Here is a 13348-nt window from a genome sequence, read left to right on the forward strand (position 1 = left end):
CTTCTCAAATAAGACTAATTTGTTATCAATATGTGAGTACCACACATGTTATACACAAACCAATGTACTTCACCGTAACTAATGGTGAAAACCTTATCATTGTTAACTATTTGGACCAAATCAACGTATTCAATCACAACTAAGTAATTAACAAATGAGGTAAGAATGTACATTAGTTAACCATAAAGAAAAAGATAAAAATGCATATAATACAAATTTTATTAAATTAAATTGATATGAACATAAATGCAAGTAAATTTTTATAGTAAGAAAGGCATGTCATTTGATCAGGAACTAGTGATTCCATAATTAATTATTTTAAAATAAATTATCTTAAGATAAGTTATTTCAGTATAAATATGAGATAATTTATCTCATTAATAAGATATAATTATAGAATAAGTTATTTTAGGACAATCTTATACTTCCAATCACACGTCAAATTTCAATTCGTGAATTTATAATAATCACCATGTTCTGCATGCTGGATCTTCTACTATTTTATGTTTTTTACGAAAGTGTGTTAACTTTTATGTTGTGTGGAGCTGAGTATCTTCTATTTACTGGGAAAAAACCTTTCTCTGTAGGGGGCTTGTCCTACATCTTATCTTTTAAAATGATTATACTTTATATCTCACACAAAATGATAGTTAGAACCTTTTTTTTCATTCTCTTAGCAATCAGTTATTTATTTTATTTCTCAATCGATATTAATGGATACTTTAAGATTAGATTAATCTAAATTTATCTGAAAAAATCACTTTGAGAGATGAAATATTTTGTTTTATTAGAGACGATTCTATATTCACAACACGACTTTATATATAGCTAGAACACTTACTACTCAAACCCTCAATATGAAAAAAACTCTGTTTTGGAGCTCCACCCAAGAATGAATCGCGCACGATTTAAAAACGTTTTCTAACAAAAACGACTTTATATTTAAAAAAAATATTTATCAGTTCATCGCGATTGCCGAAATATAATAATAAGTATACTTGAATTATTAGTTTATTCTGCACCAAACACTGAAAAACAGAGGAAATTTTTTGAAAAGGACCATTCCCCAATTCACATTAAAGAAAACAGAGTCATCACAGTAGGCGGCAGCTTTAAATCAACGCAACTTCTAGAAAAACCCATCAATTTATCTCCATTTTTTCACAGATCTTGAACCAAACTTAGCAGCAGCAACAGCAGCAGCAGCGGAAGTAGAAGAAGAAGAAGAAGATGTCGTGGCAAACGTATGTTGATGATCATTTGATGTGTGATATTGAAGGTAATCATCTCACTTCTGCTGCTATCATCGGTCAGGATGGTTCCGTTTGGGCTCAATCTGCTAATTTTCCTCAGGTTTTTCTTCATACCCACTTCTTATCTTGGTTCAATTTTACTTGGGTTTACGTTTAGTTTGGTCAAAATCCAGAATTTTGAAGTTGATATGTATCACTAGAGGTAAAGATAGTATTTTTAGTTTATGGGTCTTGAATCACTATCTGTTTTGCTTACTGTGTTTGTGGATAAATAATTATAAATACAGGGATTGAACCAAAGCGTAGCTTTAAGACCTGCACCTATTACTCCTTCGGTCCGAATTTAAGTGTCTTAATTTGATCGAGCACAAAGTTAAAGAAATAAAGGTTAGACTTTTGAATCTTTGTGGTCTTAAATTAAAGACGCCTAAGAGATACTCTTTTTGGATAAACCAAAAACGGAAGTAAGACATGTAAATTGGGACGGAGGGAGTATTTCTTTTAGATAGTTGCAAACTTAGTAGGCGTTTGGGCATGAATATTGTGTGATATTTGAAGTTGAAGTTGAAAAATGGTTATTTGGAAGTTCGAGTTGTGATTGGACATGCATTTCACTTATAATTTTTTTAAAAAGTTTTGTGAGTAGGAAAAAGATTTTTACGTGAAATTTTCGTTCTTAGAAAACTAATCAAAGATCTACTCTAATGTATAACCAAACAATGTTTTGAAAATAGTTTTTTGAGAAAAAGGATAAATTTGAATGATAAAGAATCGTTTCGTTATGCATAGAATTCAAGCAGTCGGTAGTGGATGACTGACTGTGGGTGTATTAGCATCCACTATTACAAATCTTGAATCTTTCTATGTAATTGGTCAAAGGTTTAATTTTTAAGGGGCGTATTAGCTCTTATGGGGGACCTTAGTCATTAATCCAAATAGTCAAGGTCAGAGTGTTCCCAAGAGGCTGCTCAGTTGATGCAGTTTGCTGTCAGCGTGTACTGGTAGAAGTTCCACATTGGTCCCTGTAATAGTTTGGTAGAAGTTGATATTTTCATCTAAAGACAGTACAAGAAGTTGATATCTCCCCGTATGGCTTGTCTTTATGCAAAACTGGTATGTTTGCCACAGTCAATAAATAGGAAAACTACTGATTTAGCATGAGTTGGCAATCGAATTGTTGTATACACTTGTAGAAAAAGACCTGAATATTGTTATTTCTTAAGCTTTTCATTTGTGCTTGTGTTTAAATTGCATGTTAAAAATTGGATTTTTAATTATGAATTTGATAGTTTGGTGGATGTATAAGGTCGTTTGGTGTTAGTATCTTTTTTCATGGTTCATACTAAGTTAATAAATTTCTTCATTTACTAAACTATTCAATGTCATTCCTATGTGCGAAGGCTTGTTGGAAGCAATGTAGAGTTGCACTGACAAGAAACTAACTTGGTGAGCTTGTCATTGATGGTGTTCTTTTTTTGGCAGTTTAAACCAGAAGAAATAACAGCCATAATGAATGACTTTGCTGAACCTGGAACACTTGCTCCAACTGGTTTACATCTTGGGGGAACAAAGTATATGGTGATTCAAGGGGAGGCAGGAGCTGTTATACGAGGCAAGAAGGTACGAGACCCTGGTTTTCTACTATTGCCTTGCAAGTAGTCTTCTTGTGAAGTAGTGAGTATCTTTAATCTAAACATGGCACAAGTCTCAGGTTTGAACCCCGAGAATAAAAAAAGTTCTGTATCCTTGTCCAAAAAAAAGTTGTCATAAACTCTCACTTGAACCTTTCGAGATGCTCAGATAAGCTTAACTTTTATGGCAGTTTATGCTAATGTTGTTGGTACAAGAACACTTTTTTTCTTTTTATTATTACCTCTCTCCATAAGATGATCCACTCGTTTCAACTTAGATCTGTGAAGAACAATTCAAATAAATATTGTTGAATTGTGTGGCCATCTTATTAAGTGGCTAGAGAGAACAAACTTTTATTTACATAATTATGTATCAGCACACACCCCTCATGTGTGTATCTGATCCTTTTTCATAGCTCAAACACATGGAAATGCTTCTTGTCAATGAGTGAAGTGACAGTATTTGAACTTACGACCTCGGCCGGCGCGGATACCATGTTGGAATTGTGTGACATCTAATATAAAGTTTGAATTGTTAGAGAACCCACTTTTGTTTTCTTAATTATTTCTGAACAAAGACCATTGAAGTGTCAATCTTCTCTGCTGACATTTTCCCTGCTGTAATCCATGAAAGTAGATTACACAATGCGTAAACGAGATACTGGAATTTAGCTCAGATTATGTGATGAGCCCCCTCATGACAACACTTGACCTTCTATAATTTGTCATCCTGACTAGGTCCTGCATATTTTCAGGGTGCCGGTGGTATCACTGTTAAGAAGACTAACCAGGCGTTGATCATTGGAATATATGACGAGCCGATGACTCCTGGCCAGTGTAATATGATTGTTGAAAGGCTGGGTGACTATATCATTGAACAGGGTCTCTAAGCATGTTGGTAAGTTGACCTGTTAACCTCCTTTTCATCCTTGGTATCCTTTGTGAAGAATTAACCCAAGTAGTGGTCCATTCAATCGCTTAAACTAAAAATAGTCGGCGGATGTATAATATGTATCTAACCATGTAAAATCTACATATACCGGCTCAGAAAAGTAAACAGTGAATCCGACCAGCTATTCTCTCCTTATACCTTGCTTCATTTCTTTGGTGTTTTTTTACCAAGCTTATACTAAGTTAATTTTAAATTTTTTTGCAGTGTATTCATATCATACATAATTGAGGCCATGAAGAAGTGTTGTGTGCTGTAAAGGGGAGAATATCAATCTCTTCTGTGTATCAACTATGCTGTCATTTTGTGTTTCCTTGTGAGCTTTTGTCATTGACTTATTGGTTGGTTATAACTTATATATAATGGAATGGCTTGTATTTGGATATTTGATCTTTGATTTAGATTGACATTTTTGGTAATCTACAGAACATGAATACACAGTATAATCTACGGGGGCTCAACAGAATCCAGTAGTTTGCTCCGTATATATGTTAAGAATCTACAATGTATACACATATGTTTAATTCGAGTTATTATAGCAAAGTAATTTATTTAAAGTGAATATATATATATATTAATTAATCATATGATTAAGTGATAAGTTTTCTAAATTTAAATACAAATCATATATTTATTGATATGATGTATTAAATTTAATGCAAATAATATTTTACCATCAACTTTTGCTCGTGATAAAATTCACAAAAACAATAAGTTCATGACATTTTAGTTCTTGGGAAATCATATTAATCATAGCTAGATATACAAGTAAATAAATAAATAAATGAATAAACAAAACAAAAACAAACAGGGTAGTAGAATAATAAGTTGTTGGACATAAACGAATACATAGGGTGTTAAATAAATATACATTATTATTGTTTGATATTCACTTTGAAGCTCGATTTCAGATTCACATTATGAAGTCACTCGTGAGAAATGTTTTATAATAGTCTCATTAGACCATACATCTTTTTTGCTATATTCAGTTTCCAAATAATATAAGGACTTAAATCAAAATATTACACAAAGATGATTATTAAATTATTAGCGCCGCATAAAATTATTTCCCTTTTAGAGTGGTTATTAATGTGAAAAAGAAAAACTTTGTTATAGCTATGTATTCATAGAGTTGGAAATAGTAAAATAAGAAATTAAAAAATTTCGTTGAAATTGTCCGTTAAATTTTTTTCGAAAAAACTAATAAAAGTTCTTCTCTCTATCACAATAATATTTATGTTTACTATCAACGACGATTTCATCCTCAAAGATCGGCAAAAAAGCAATGGTGAAACTCCACCATACTACTTCAAAATGAAGCAAATATAAATTATAAGTTTGTGAATCTAAAGTGATTATAATTAATTAATAAACAAAACCATCATAAAGGGAAAACATTTTAAATAATTTGATTAATAAAAGAACTTTTCCTTTTTATAAATAAAATTAAAAATAGAAAAAAAGTCAAATTAGTTTCAATTAATTGATCTTTTTGCCCCCTATATATATGAAAGACCAACAAAGAGTAAAGCTGTGATTCCAGTCCAAAACGGTTCTACGGCGGCATTTTCTCTCTTTCTCCCGCCACAATCACCGCTGCTTCTCATCTCCGATCATCCGCGTAACGACGGCAAGTTCTTCATCTCCGCCGTACTAATGTGAAACAGTTTACTGATCGACTCGTTTTCTCCACTCACATTTGCCGCTTTTCTCCTGAATTCTATCCATTTCATAATATTATACACACAGATGTAACAGTAGATTTCTTCTCTCTGTAAGTGTAATTGTTTCTGTTTTCGCTGTAGATTACTAGAACTAGATGTGTTATTTATGCTTTAATTTGTATTTTTCGCTCTAGTTTACTAGTTTTGGATGTTGTTTTGGTAATAGAGTAATGTAGCACTCAAATTGTTCTGAAGTTCATAATACGCACTCATATAGCTATTGATATTCTTCTCTTCGAATTTTCGGTGTATATTAGTGATATAAATGTAGCTGTTCATTATGTTTTTTGTTTCTATTTTGGCGTAGAGTTACTAGATTTGAGGCTGTGATTGATCTTCTCTGTTACTCGTTTTAGTGATGGAATAAATTTAGTACTCAATTTTCATAATATGCACTCATATAGCTATTGATATTTCTTTTCTTTGAATTTTCGGTGTATATAAGTACTGTATATGTTGCTGTATGTTTTTTGTTTTTATTTTCGCTGTAGTTTACTAGATTTGAGGCTGTGATTGATCTTCGTTGTTACTTGTTTTGGTGATGGAGTAATGTAGCATTCAATTTCTTCTGAAGTTCATAATACGCACTCATATAGCTATTGATATTTTCTTCTTCACAATTTTCGGTGTATATTACTTCTATATATGTAGCTGTACAGTATGTTTTTTGTTTTATTTTCACTGTCGATTACTAGATTTGAGGTTGTGCTTGATCTTCTCTGTTACTTATTTTAGTGATGTAATAATGTAGCACTCAATTACTTATGAAGTTCATAATATGCACTCATATAGTTGTTGATATTTTTTTCTTTCAATTTTCGGTGTATATTATGACTATTTATGTAGCGGTACATTATGTTTTTATTTTGGCTGTAGATTACTAGATTTGAGGCTGTGCTTGATCTTCTCTGGTACTCGTTTTGGTCATGGAATAATGTAGCACTGAATTTTTTCTGAAGTTCATGACACACACATATGGTTATTGATATTTTTTGTTCATCTTTTCCCTGTATAATACTAGATATGTAGCTGTAAATATCTTTGTGTGTTTCTGTGTGTAATTATTTATGTTTTTGTTTCTATTCTTTGGTGTAGATTACTAGATTTGGATGTGGTTGGTCTTCTCTATTCCTTGTTTTGGTGATGGAATAGTGTAGCATTCCATTTCTTCCGAACTTCCTGTTACACACACACGTGTAGCATTCCATTTCTTCCGAACTTCCTGTTACACACACACACATAGTTATTGATACTTTTTCCTCACTTCTTTGCTATATGTTTCTAGAGACGTAGCTTTGATTTGGTTTTTAAGCTCAGTGTTAAGGTGATGGAATAATTCAGAGCTTCATTTCTTCTGAAGTATGTCTATGGTTGTATTCATTTGCTGAAGTTTAGGTCAAGAGATGTTGCCTTTTAATGTTAATTTTTGAATGCTTCGAGTATTTTCTTGATTTGTTGTTTATGCTGATTCCTTTTTTACTGAATTTTGGTGTTGTTAGAGCTGACAGCATGTTGGTTAATCGGAGATTTCTGCTTTGATTTCTTATGTGTATTACTGTGGTTTTGGTTTTGTAAACTTAGTGATGTGACCTTTGAAAAGAATAGTTAGGTCCAAAGTCCATTTGACATGGACCTTGGTCCATGTACCTTGCTCACGCTTACATTAACGTGAAAATATGGCTATGTTACTAGTCAGTAGAGTGTACACTATCTTTAGGATAATTTTTTCTTGTTAAGCTGGACGATAGTATTTTATTTATTTCCTCTTTTATGACTGAGTTTCTTATCTATTTATCTTGCTTCTCTTTTCAGGGATTCATCCATATTGACCTAGATGGACCAGGTAACAGAGTATTTCTCTGTATCTTTGTCACTCCTTATGTACTCTATGCTTCTTTGGATGGTAACATCGGGGGTACTTGCAGTATGAAAAAATTGGGAAGATTGGGGAAGGAACATATGGTGTAGTGTACAAGGCCTTCGTTCGTGAAACCAAGGAAATCGTTGCTCTAAAAAAAATACGGCTGGAACAAGAAGATGAGGGAGTGCCTAGCACAGCTATAAGAGAAATTTCTCTTTTAAAAGAGATGCAGCACGGAAATATTGTGAGGTAAGATATGGTCTTTATTGTTTATTTATAACCGATATGAACTATATGATTGTGATTGCAAGCAATTTTGCTTTCCTGTGATTATAATATCAATCTGATGCAAGTTATAACGGAAACCTAATGCACGTGTCTACTTGCCCTCCATATCAGTAAATTCACGTTTGCTGTTTTGGAGCAGTAATGTTATTTGAACTACACTGGGTATTTATCCAGTTTTTACCCCCTTCCTCCACTTTGTTATTTTTTAAAATTTAAAAGAAAGCATCTTTACAGTTGCAAGAATTAAAGAACCTGATGTATAATGATCACGTTGGTTTTGAAATAAATTCTAGCAGATGTTAGTACTTACATTGATACAAATAGGAAGCTCAAAAGGTGATATACAAGTTCTAAAAAAGCTTTCGTAGAGACTTTATAACTCATTAATAAATTATTCACGTTGATACAGTCTTTCTTTAATACAACAAATATTATTGTGTTTATATCTACTAAAATATTTATTATAATTGTATTTACTTTATATTTAATTAATTAGATATTTTTAACATTTTGATATAGTGTAGGGGTAAAATGGTAATCAAGTATTCACTTTGGAGCTTTCCGCTTGTAGTATTACTAGAATCTGGGTGTGTACTCCATAACAATGAGTATGAACTAGTAAAAAGTCACATAATTTTTTTTGAAATTGTATTTGAGTTATAATTAGTGATCAATCTATCAAGTTGAATGACTTTTGACATAGTTATAACACGAAGGTTAGTATTTTCAAAGATAACCACCAAGTAGATATTAACAACCTTTTAAAGAGTCAACATTGCTATAGATGATCAGATATTCATATATTTGGACTTACATTCGGTTATTGCTACGAGTCATCTATGTAATGAACTTCTTCTTCTTCTTCTTCTTCTCTCTTGTTTATTATTGTGAATGCATGGTGCTCTAAATTACATAAGCTAAGAAGATTAAGTTCTAATTAAATTACAAGAAGATAAATTACAAGAAGAAAAAGAACATAAGCTAAGAAGATAAAGTTCTAATTAGTCTATCAAAAATTACACATGCTGCTTCGTCTTCTTCTTCTTCAAGGGACCAAAAGCCTCTTTTGTGACCCATCTTGATGACGAATTTTACAATAACAAGAAACCAATAAGAAAAAAGGATCTCTCCGTTGTAATAATGATGCCCCACCATTAATTTCTCTTTTATGTTTTACCATCTCTTGTTTATGGAGAATTATTTATAGATTGTTAGAGAGATAATTTTCTGGCAGTTGAAACTTTTCATGGCCCACATTTACAATAGTTCTTCATTTAACGTTGTTCTCTTTAAAAATAATAAAGAATAGTTATATGATACACATTCAAGAAGATAAAATGATATTAATTAGTAGAAGATGAAAATCTCCTTCTCATTAAGTAGAATGCAATTAAGTAATTCAAATTTATAACTAAGGAAACTTAATTATGATGTTATAACTAAAGAATTAAAGCGCAATCGTTGGTACTTAAATTTTGCCATTATATAATTAAATACCAAGGAAGATAGAAATATTTTACGTGCTTTGACTTGATAATCCAAATTGAAACGAAGCTATAGTAATAAACACTCAACCTTTGTTGATAAAAGAAGAGTTAAAAGTCCTGGAAGTCAAGCTCAACCTTTTACTATAAAAGAAGAGTTAAAAAATCCTGGAAGACAATTTAACAAAAGTGACATTGATTCAACTACATAAATGGAGTGGTCTCATCATAATTCTGATCTATGCGAATAAGTAAAAAACAAACAGTTCAAACTTCAATATTCTGGTAATTATTAAGTGTTATCTAACCCTATAATCACATCAATATACCTTATAATTTTCACACAAATCTTCTTGTCTTGAGATTTTCTTCAAAGTTGAAAGGTCAAGTATTACAATAAATTAAAGACAAAAAGATTAAATATGAACATTAATTTTGGAAGATGAAACATGTACATGTATCTATCTAAAGGGGTAATTATTTTCTTAAAATTTTTTGTATTAATTACTCACATGTATACCAGCTCAAAATATTATAGAAATTTTACTATTTACTATTTAATTAATTAAATTTTTAATAACGTTTGGATTTAGTATAAGGGTAAATTGGTAATCCAACTTTGCACTTTAGAGCCTCCTACTTGTAATGTGTGTATGTATTTGTATGTGTATGTATGTGTATATATATGAGATAGGTGTGAGTGAGCCAGGGTGTAATGTTGTAGGTACGGACTTCTGTCTACCTTGGGAATTTCGATTTTGTGTAATTACAACTCTAAATGGAAGGGGGACCAAAAGGAGGGAGGGAGGGAGGGAGGGGGGGGGGATACTATGAATGTTGTGGATGATGGTGTTATGTTTATTTCTGGAGCAACATTCTTGCCTTTTCTGATTGAATTAGGAGTTAGAAACTAAAGAGGAGATGCAAGCATGTATACAACAGTAATTTGGGTTGCAGTCCTAAGTTTTTCTTTTTGATGTTGGAAAAGCTATTTTGAAGTTAACTTCTCTAATCTTATTTGGAAACAGGTTGCTGGATGTGGTTCACAGTGAGAGGCGATTATATTTAGTCTTTGAATATCTTGACTTGGATTTGAAGAAGCACATGGATTCATGTCCTGAATTCTCTAAGGATACCGGTGTTGTAAAAGTGAGTAAGATTAAGATCTATATTCCGTTGGAGGTTGCAATTATTGTTATATTTAGCTGCCTCATCTGTTGCATTACTTCTTTATGAAGTTTGTCATGCCTCCGTTTAGCAGTCTTAGTTGAAGAGGAAGGAGATGCACCGTTACACAGTAGTTAAAATATATGATTATCAGAGTATGTAATGTGGGAAAGTATCACCACCTAATGGTAAAAAGTTGTCGGGTTGAGAGGTTTCTTGTTCTTGGTTAATGAAGTAATATCTTCAATTTTGCAGTCGTTTGTGTATCAAATGCTCCGTGGTCTTGCTTATTGTCATTCTCGTAGAGTTCTCCACAGAGATCTAAAGCCTCAGAATTTGCTGATAGATCCACGCACCAATGTGTTAAAGCTTGCAGATTTTGGATTGGGTAGAGCATTTGGTATTCCTGTTAGAACTTTTACTCATGAGGTATGTACATATGTTCCAGCTCTATGAAACAAAATTTAACCAGCCTGTATTAACATTGTCTGATGTTGTTCCATTTCAAACTTGACCAGAAAGTAGTTACTATGAGCAGAGACTGTTGTCACTTCTGATGCCTCTCTTTAATATCTGGTATCCTGTCTAAATGAACAACCTTTTTCCTGCTTAAGTTTTCTGTTTGGCTGAAAAATTAAAATGATTGGATTATCATGTCTGTGTCTCATTGATTATAAAAACAGATACTCTGTTCATTTTTTGTTTTCTAGCATGTCGTCGACCCTTTTGAGCTTGTTTCTTTTCATTTCCAACAGTAAAATTCATTGTTTCAGGTGGTGACATTATGGTACAGGGCACCAGAAATACTGCTTGGATCAAGGCACTACTCTACTCCGGTTGATGTGTGGTCGGCTGGTTGCATATTTGCCGAGATGGTTAACCAGCAGCCCCTTTTTCCTGGTGACTCAGAGATTGATGAACTTTTCAGCATTTTCAGGTGTTTACATGCATAGCCAGTCCTTTAGTGAATGCTTTGTTACTTCTTAAATTGAACATACTCGCTATTTGTTTTGACTTTTTGTAGGAAGTAATTTTATTATCTCCTTATGACCTGTCGTCCTCCTTGTCGATCATTCCAAATTCCATTTGAAAGAAAGCCATTTTTATTCAATGGTTGTTCATGGATGGGTTGAGTGGCCGCTGTTATGACACAGACCAAAATTAGAATTAAGAAAGAGGCTTAGGAGGGGTTTGATTAAATTTTAAAGGCTTGAAAGTTCTGAACTCTTCATGCTGAAAGACATACAAGTCAATCAATTACTAATATTTATAATCAACTCTCTCTCTGTATGGGGTTGTTAGGTTGTGAGAAGGTATTAAGATTGAGTTTGTAGTACAGTTTATGACTCTTTTCCTCTCTGTTATTAAATCTTTTCCTTATTGTCATGATTCTCTACTATTTCTGTATGAAGAGTGGTGGGTACTCCAAATGAGGATACATGGCCTGGAGTGACTTCTTTGCCTGATTATAAATCTTCATTTCCAAAATGGAGTCCTAAGGTAATTTAGAGTTTAATTATTTTTCTCTTTTTTTCCACCTTTAGGACTAGTCTGATTCTCTTGCCAACATTATTGCATTTCTAGAGAATGCTGAATTCAAGTTCTTTACCTTGCAGGATCTAGCAACTTTAGTCCCGAATCTTGATACAGCAGGATTTGATCTCCTTGGTGTAAGTTTGATTTTCTAAATGATATATACATCTTGTGTGTAAGAAAGTTTTCTTGTATTCTGAATGAAACTCCAACCTTTCTGCCTGATTTTCTCTGAGAAAATGCGGTGAAATAGTTTTAGGTACTCACAGCTAGAATAATTATAACTATTCTGAATGACATTTGTGACATTGGTGTGGGAAAGGAGACTTGAGTAAATAGATGTTGTCAGGGGAAAGGGAAGTTCCAAATTGCAGTGCTCATTCATATTCTTGTTTCAGTCACTTTAGCGTAGGTCTTTTTGTTCCCTTCTGCTCTTTGTATTTGTTATTTTTTAACTTATACTTGGATATCACCTATTGGGGCCTAGGACTGTTTGGTTGCAGTTGCTTGTATGCAAATCATTGTGTTGCTGTTTCGCAGATCATATGAAGGATTATATAGTGCCTTTCTCCGCAATATGTGCACAACAAATAGGTGTTTTATACAATTATATGCATAGGGGTTTCAATCTTGTCTTAAAATCCATGGCCTCGTTACTTTCAGAAAATGCTCTGCTTGGACCCCAGCAAGAGAATCACTGCCAAAAGTGCCCTTGAACATGAGTATTTCAAGGACATTGGCCGTGTTCCATGACTCTTTGCATCTTCATCAACAATGTGAGCACAAATTCGGTATGTTAACTACTAGGTTATCTTAACACAGCATTCATAGATATCTCTTGTTCCAGCTTTTTCATCACAATATGTGTTAATAGTTTTGGTTCTATCTTAGGTTCATTAGCATTCATACTTCTGCAAGGACTCGCTGAATTACTGGTCATTGCTGTGCGTTTCAATTTTTTTGCGTAGCTTGATACTGGCATTGAAGAACGAGATGATGATCCGCATAGTCAGTTATACATGATTACTATTCCTGGAGGAATGCAGGCTACAGTTCAGGTTTACCAAGTTATGTTTTGATACTGTATGAATTTTTTTTTCTTGGTCTGACAATAGAGAGTCTGGCCTCTCAATATTCAGGACTCTCCAAAAACTTCTGCTATTTTGATAGGAAAATCATGGAAGGCTAAAATAGTTGATCATAGCAATTAGCTCGTGCTATTTTGTTCCCCATGAATTTTAATTAAATGATTGTGTGTCTCGTCTCTTCATCTCTATTTTTCCTTTCGTTTATAATCCTGCCGAGGCCCGAGGGTCTTATCATAACCGCCCCTGTACCCTGAAAAGGTGGGGTTAAGATCTAAGTACCTCTTACCCTCCCCAGATCTCACTTGTGCAACTATACCAGTATGATGTTTGTTGTAAATATGAAAACTGAAATTTATTTAAATTTCTATTT

At 33.0% G+C, this 13348-nt stretch overlaps 2 protein-coding genes across 5 annotated transcripts; both read left to right on the forward strand.

Moving 5' to 3' along the window:
- Positions 1-1024: 1024 nt before the first annotated feature.
- Positions 1025-4318, forward strand: LOC107005131 (profilin). Its single transcript, XM_015203631.2, has 4 exons — positions 1025-1353; positions 2736-2873; positions 3640-3782; positions 4041-4318. The coding sequence occupies exons 1-3, from the start codon at positions 1231-1233 to the stop codon at positions 3772-3774; spliced, it is 396 nt and encodes a 131-aa protein (XP_015059117.1). The 5' UTR covers positions 1025-1230; the 3' UTR covers positions 3775-3782; positions 4041-4318.
- A 1032-nt stretch (positions 4319-5350) lies between these two features.
- Positions 5351-13160, forward strand: LOC107003205 (cell division control protein 2 homolog). 4 transcript variants are annotated; one of them, XM_015201498.2, is made up of 10 exons: positions 5351-5607; positions 7370-7400; positions 7483-7667; positions 10219-10339; positions 10613-10786; positions 11131-11294; positions 11770-11857; positions 11974-12027; positions 12554-12681; positions 12859-13160. In XM_015201498.2, the coding sequence occupies exons 2-9, from the start codon at positions 7392-7394 to the stop codon at positions 12641-12643; spliced, it is 885 nt and encodes a 294-aa protein (XP_015056984.1). In that variant the 5' UTR covers positions 5351-5607; positions 7370-7391; the 3' UTR covers positions 12644-12681; positions 12859-13160. The 4 variants fall into 4 exon arrangements, with proteins under 4 accessions (XP_015056984.1, XP_015056981.1, XP_027768477.1 ...); XM_015201495.2 differs by having other exon boundaries at positions 5352-5607; positions 12782-13160; XM_027912676.1 differs by having other exon boundaries at positions 5357-5491; positions 12782-13160.
- The last annotated feature ends 188 nt before the right edge of the window (positions 13161-13348 follow it).

Source organism: Solanum pennellii, chromosome 11 (genome assembly GCF_001406875.1).
Source record: "Solanum pennellii chromosome 11, SPENNV200".
Classification (NCBI taxonomy): Eukaryota; Viridiplantae; Streptophyta; class Magnoliopsida; order Solanales; family Solanaceae; genus Solanum; species Solanum pennellii.

What these genes read in the sequence shown, in the direction of transcription:
- LOC107005131 (XM_015203631.2), top strand. Translation starts at nt 1,231, where the DNA reads ATGTCGTGGCAAACGTATGTTGATGATCATTTGATGTGTGATATTGAA. An exon ending in AATCTGCTAATTTTCCTCAG is followed by an intron (nt 1,354 to 2,735) that starts GTTTTTCTTCAT and finishes TTTTTTTGGCAG; the next exon opens with TTTAAACCAGAAGAAATAAC. An exon ending in CTGTTATACGAGGCAAGAAG is followed by an intron (nt 2,874 to 3,639) that starts GTACGAGACCCT and finishes GCATATTTTCAG; the next exon opens with GGTGCCGGTGGTATCACTGT.
- LOC107003205 (XM_015201498.2), top strand. An exon ending in AGGATACCGGTGTTGTAAAA is followed by an intron (nt 10,340 to 10,612) that starts GTGAGTAAGATT and finishes TCAATTTTGCAG; the next exon opens with TCGTTTGTGTATCAAATGCT. An exon ending in TTCCAAAATGGAGTCCTAAG is followed by an intron (nt 11,858 to 11,973) that starts GTAATTTAGAGT and finishes TTTACCTTGCAG; the next exon opens with GATCTAGCAACTTTAGTCCC.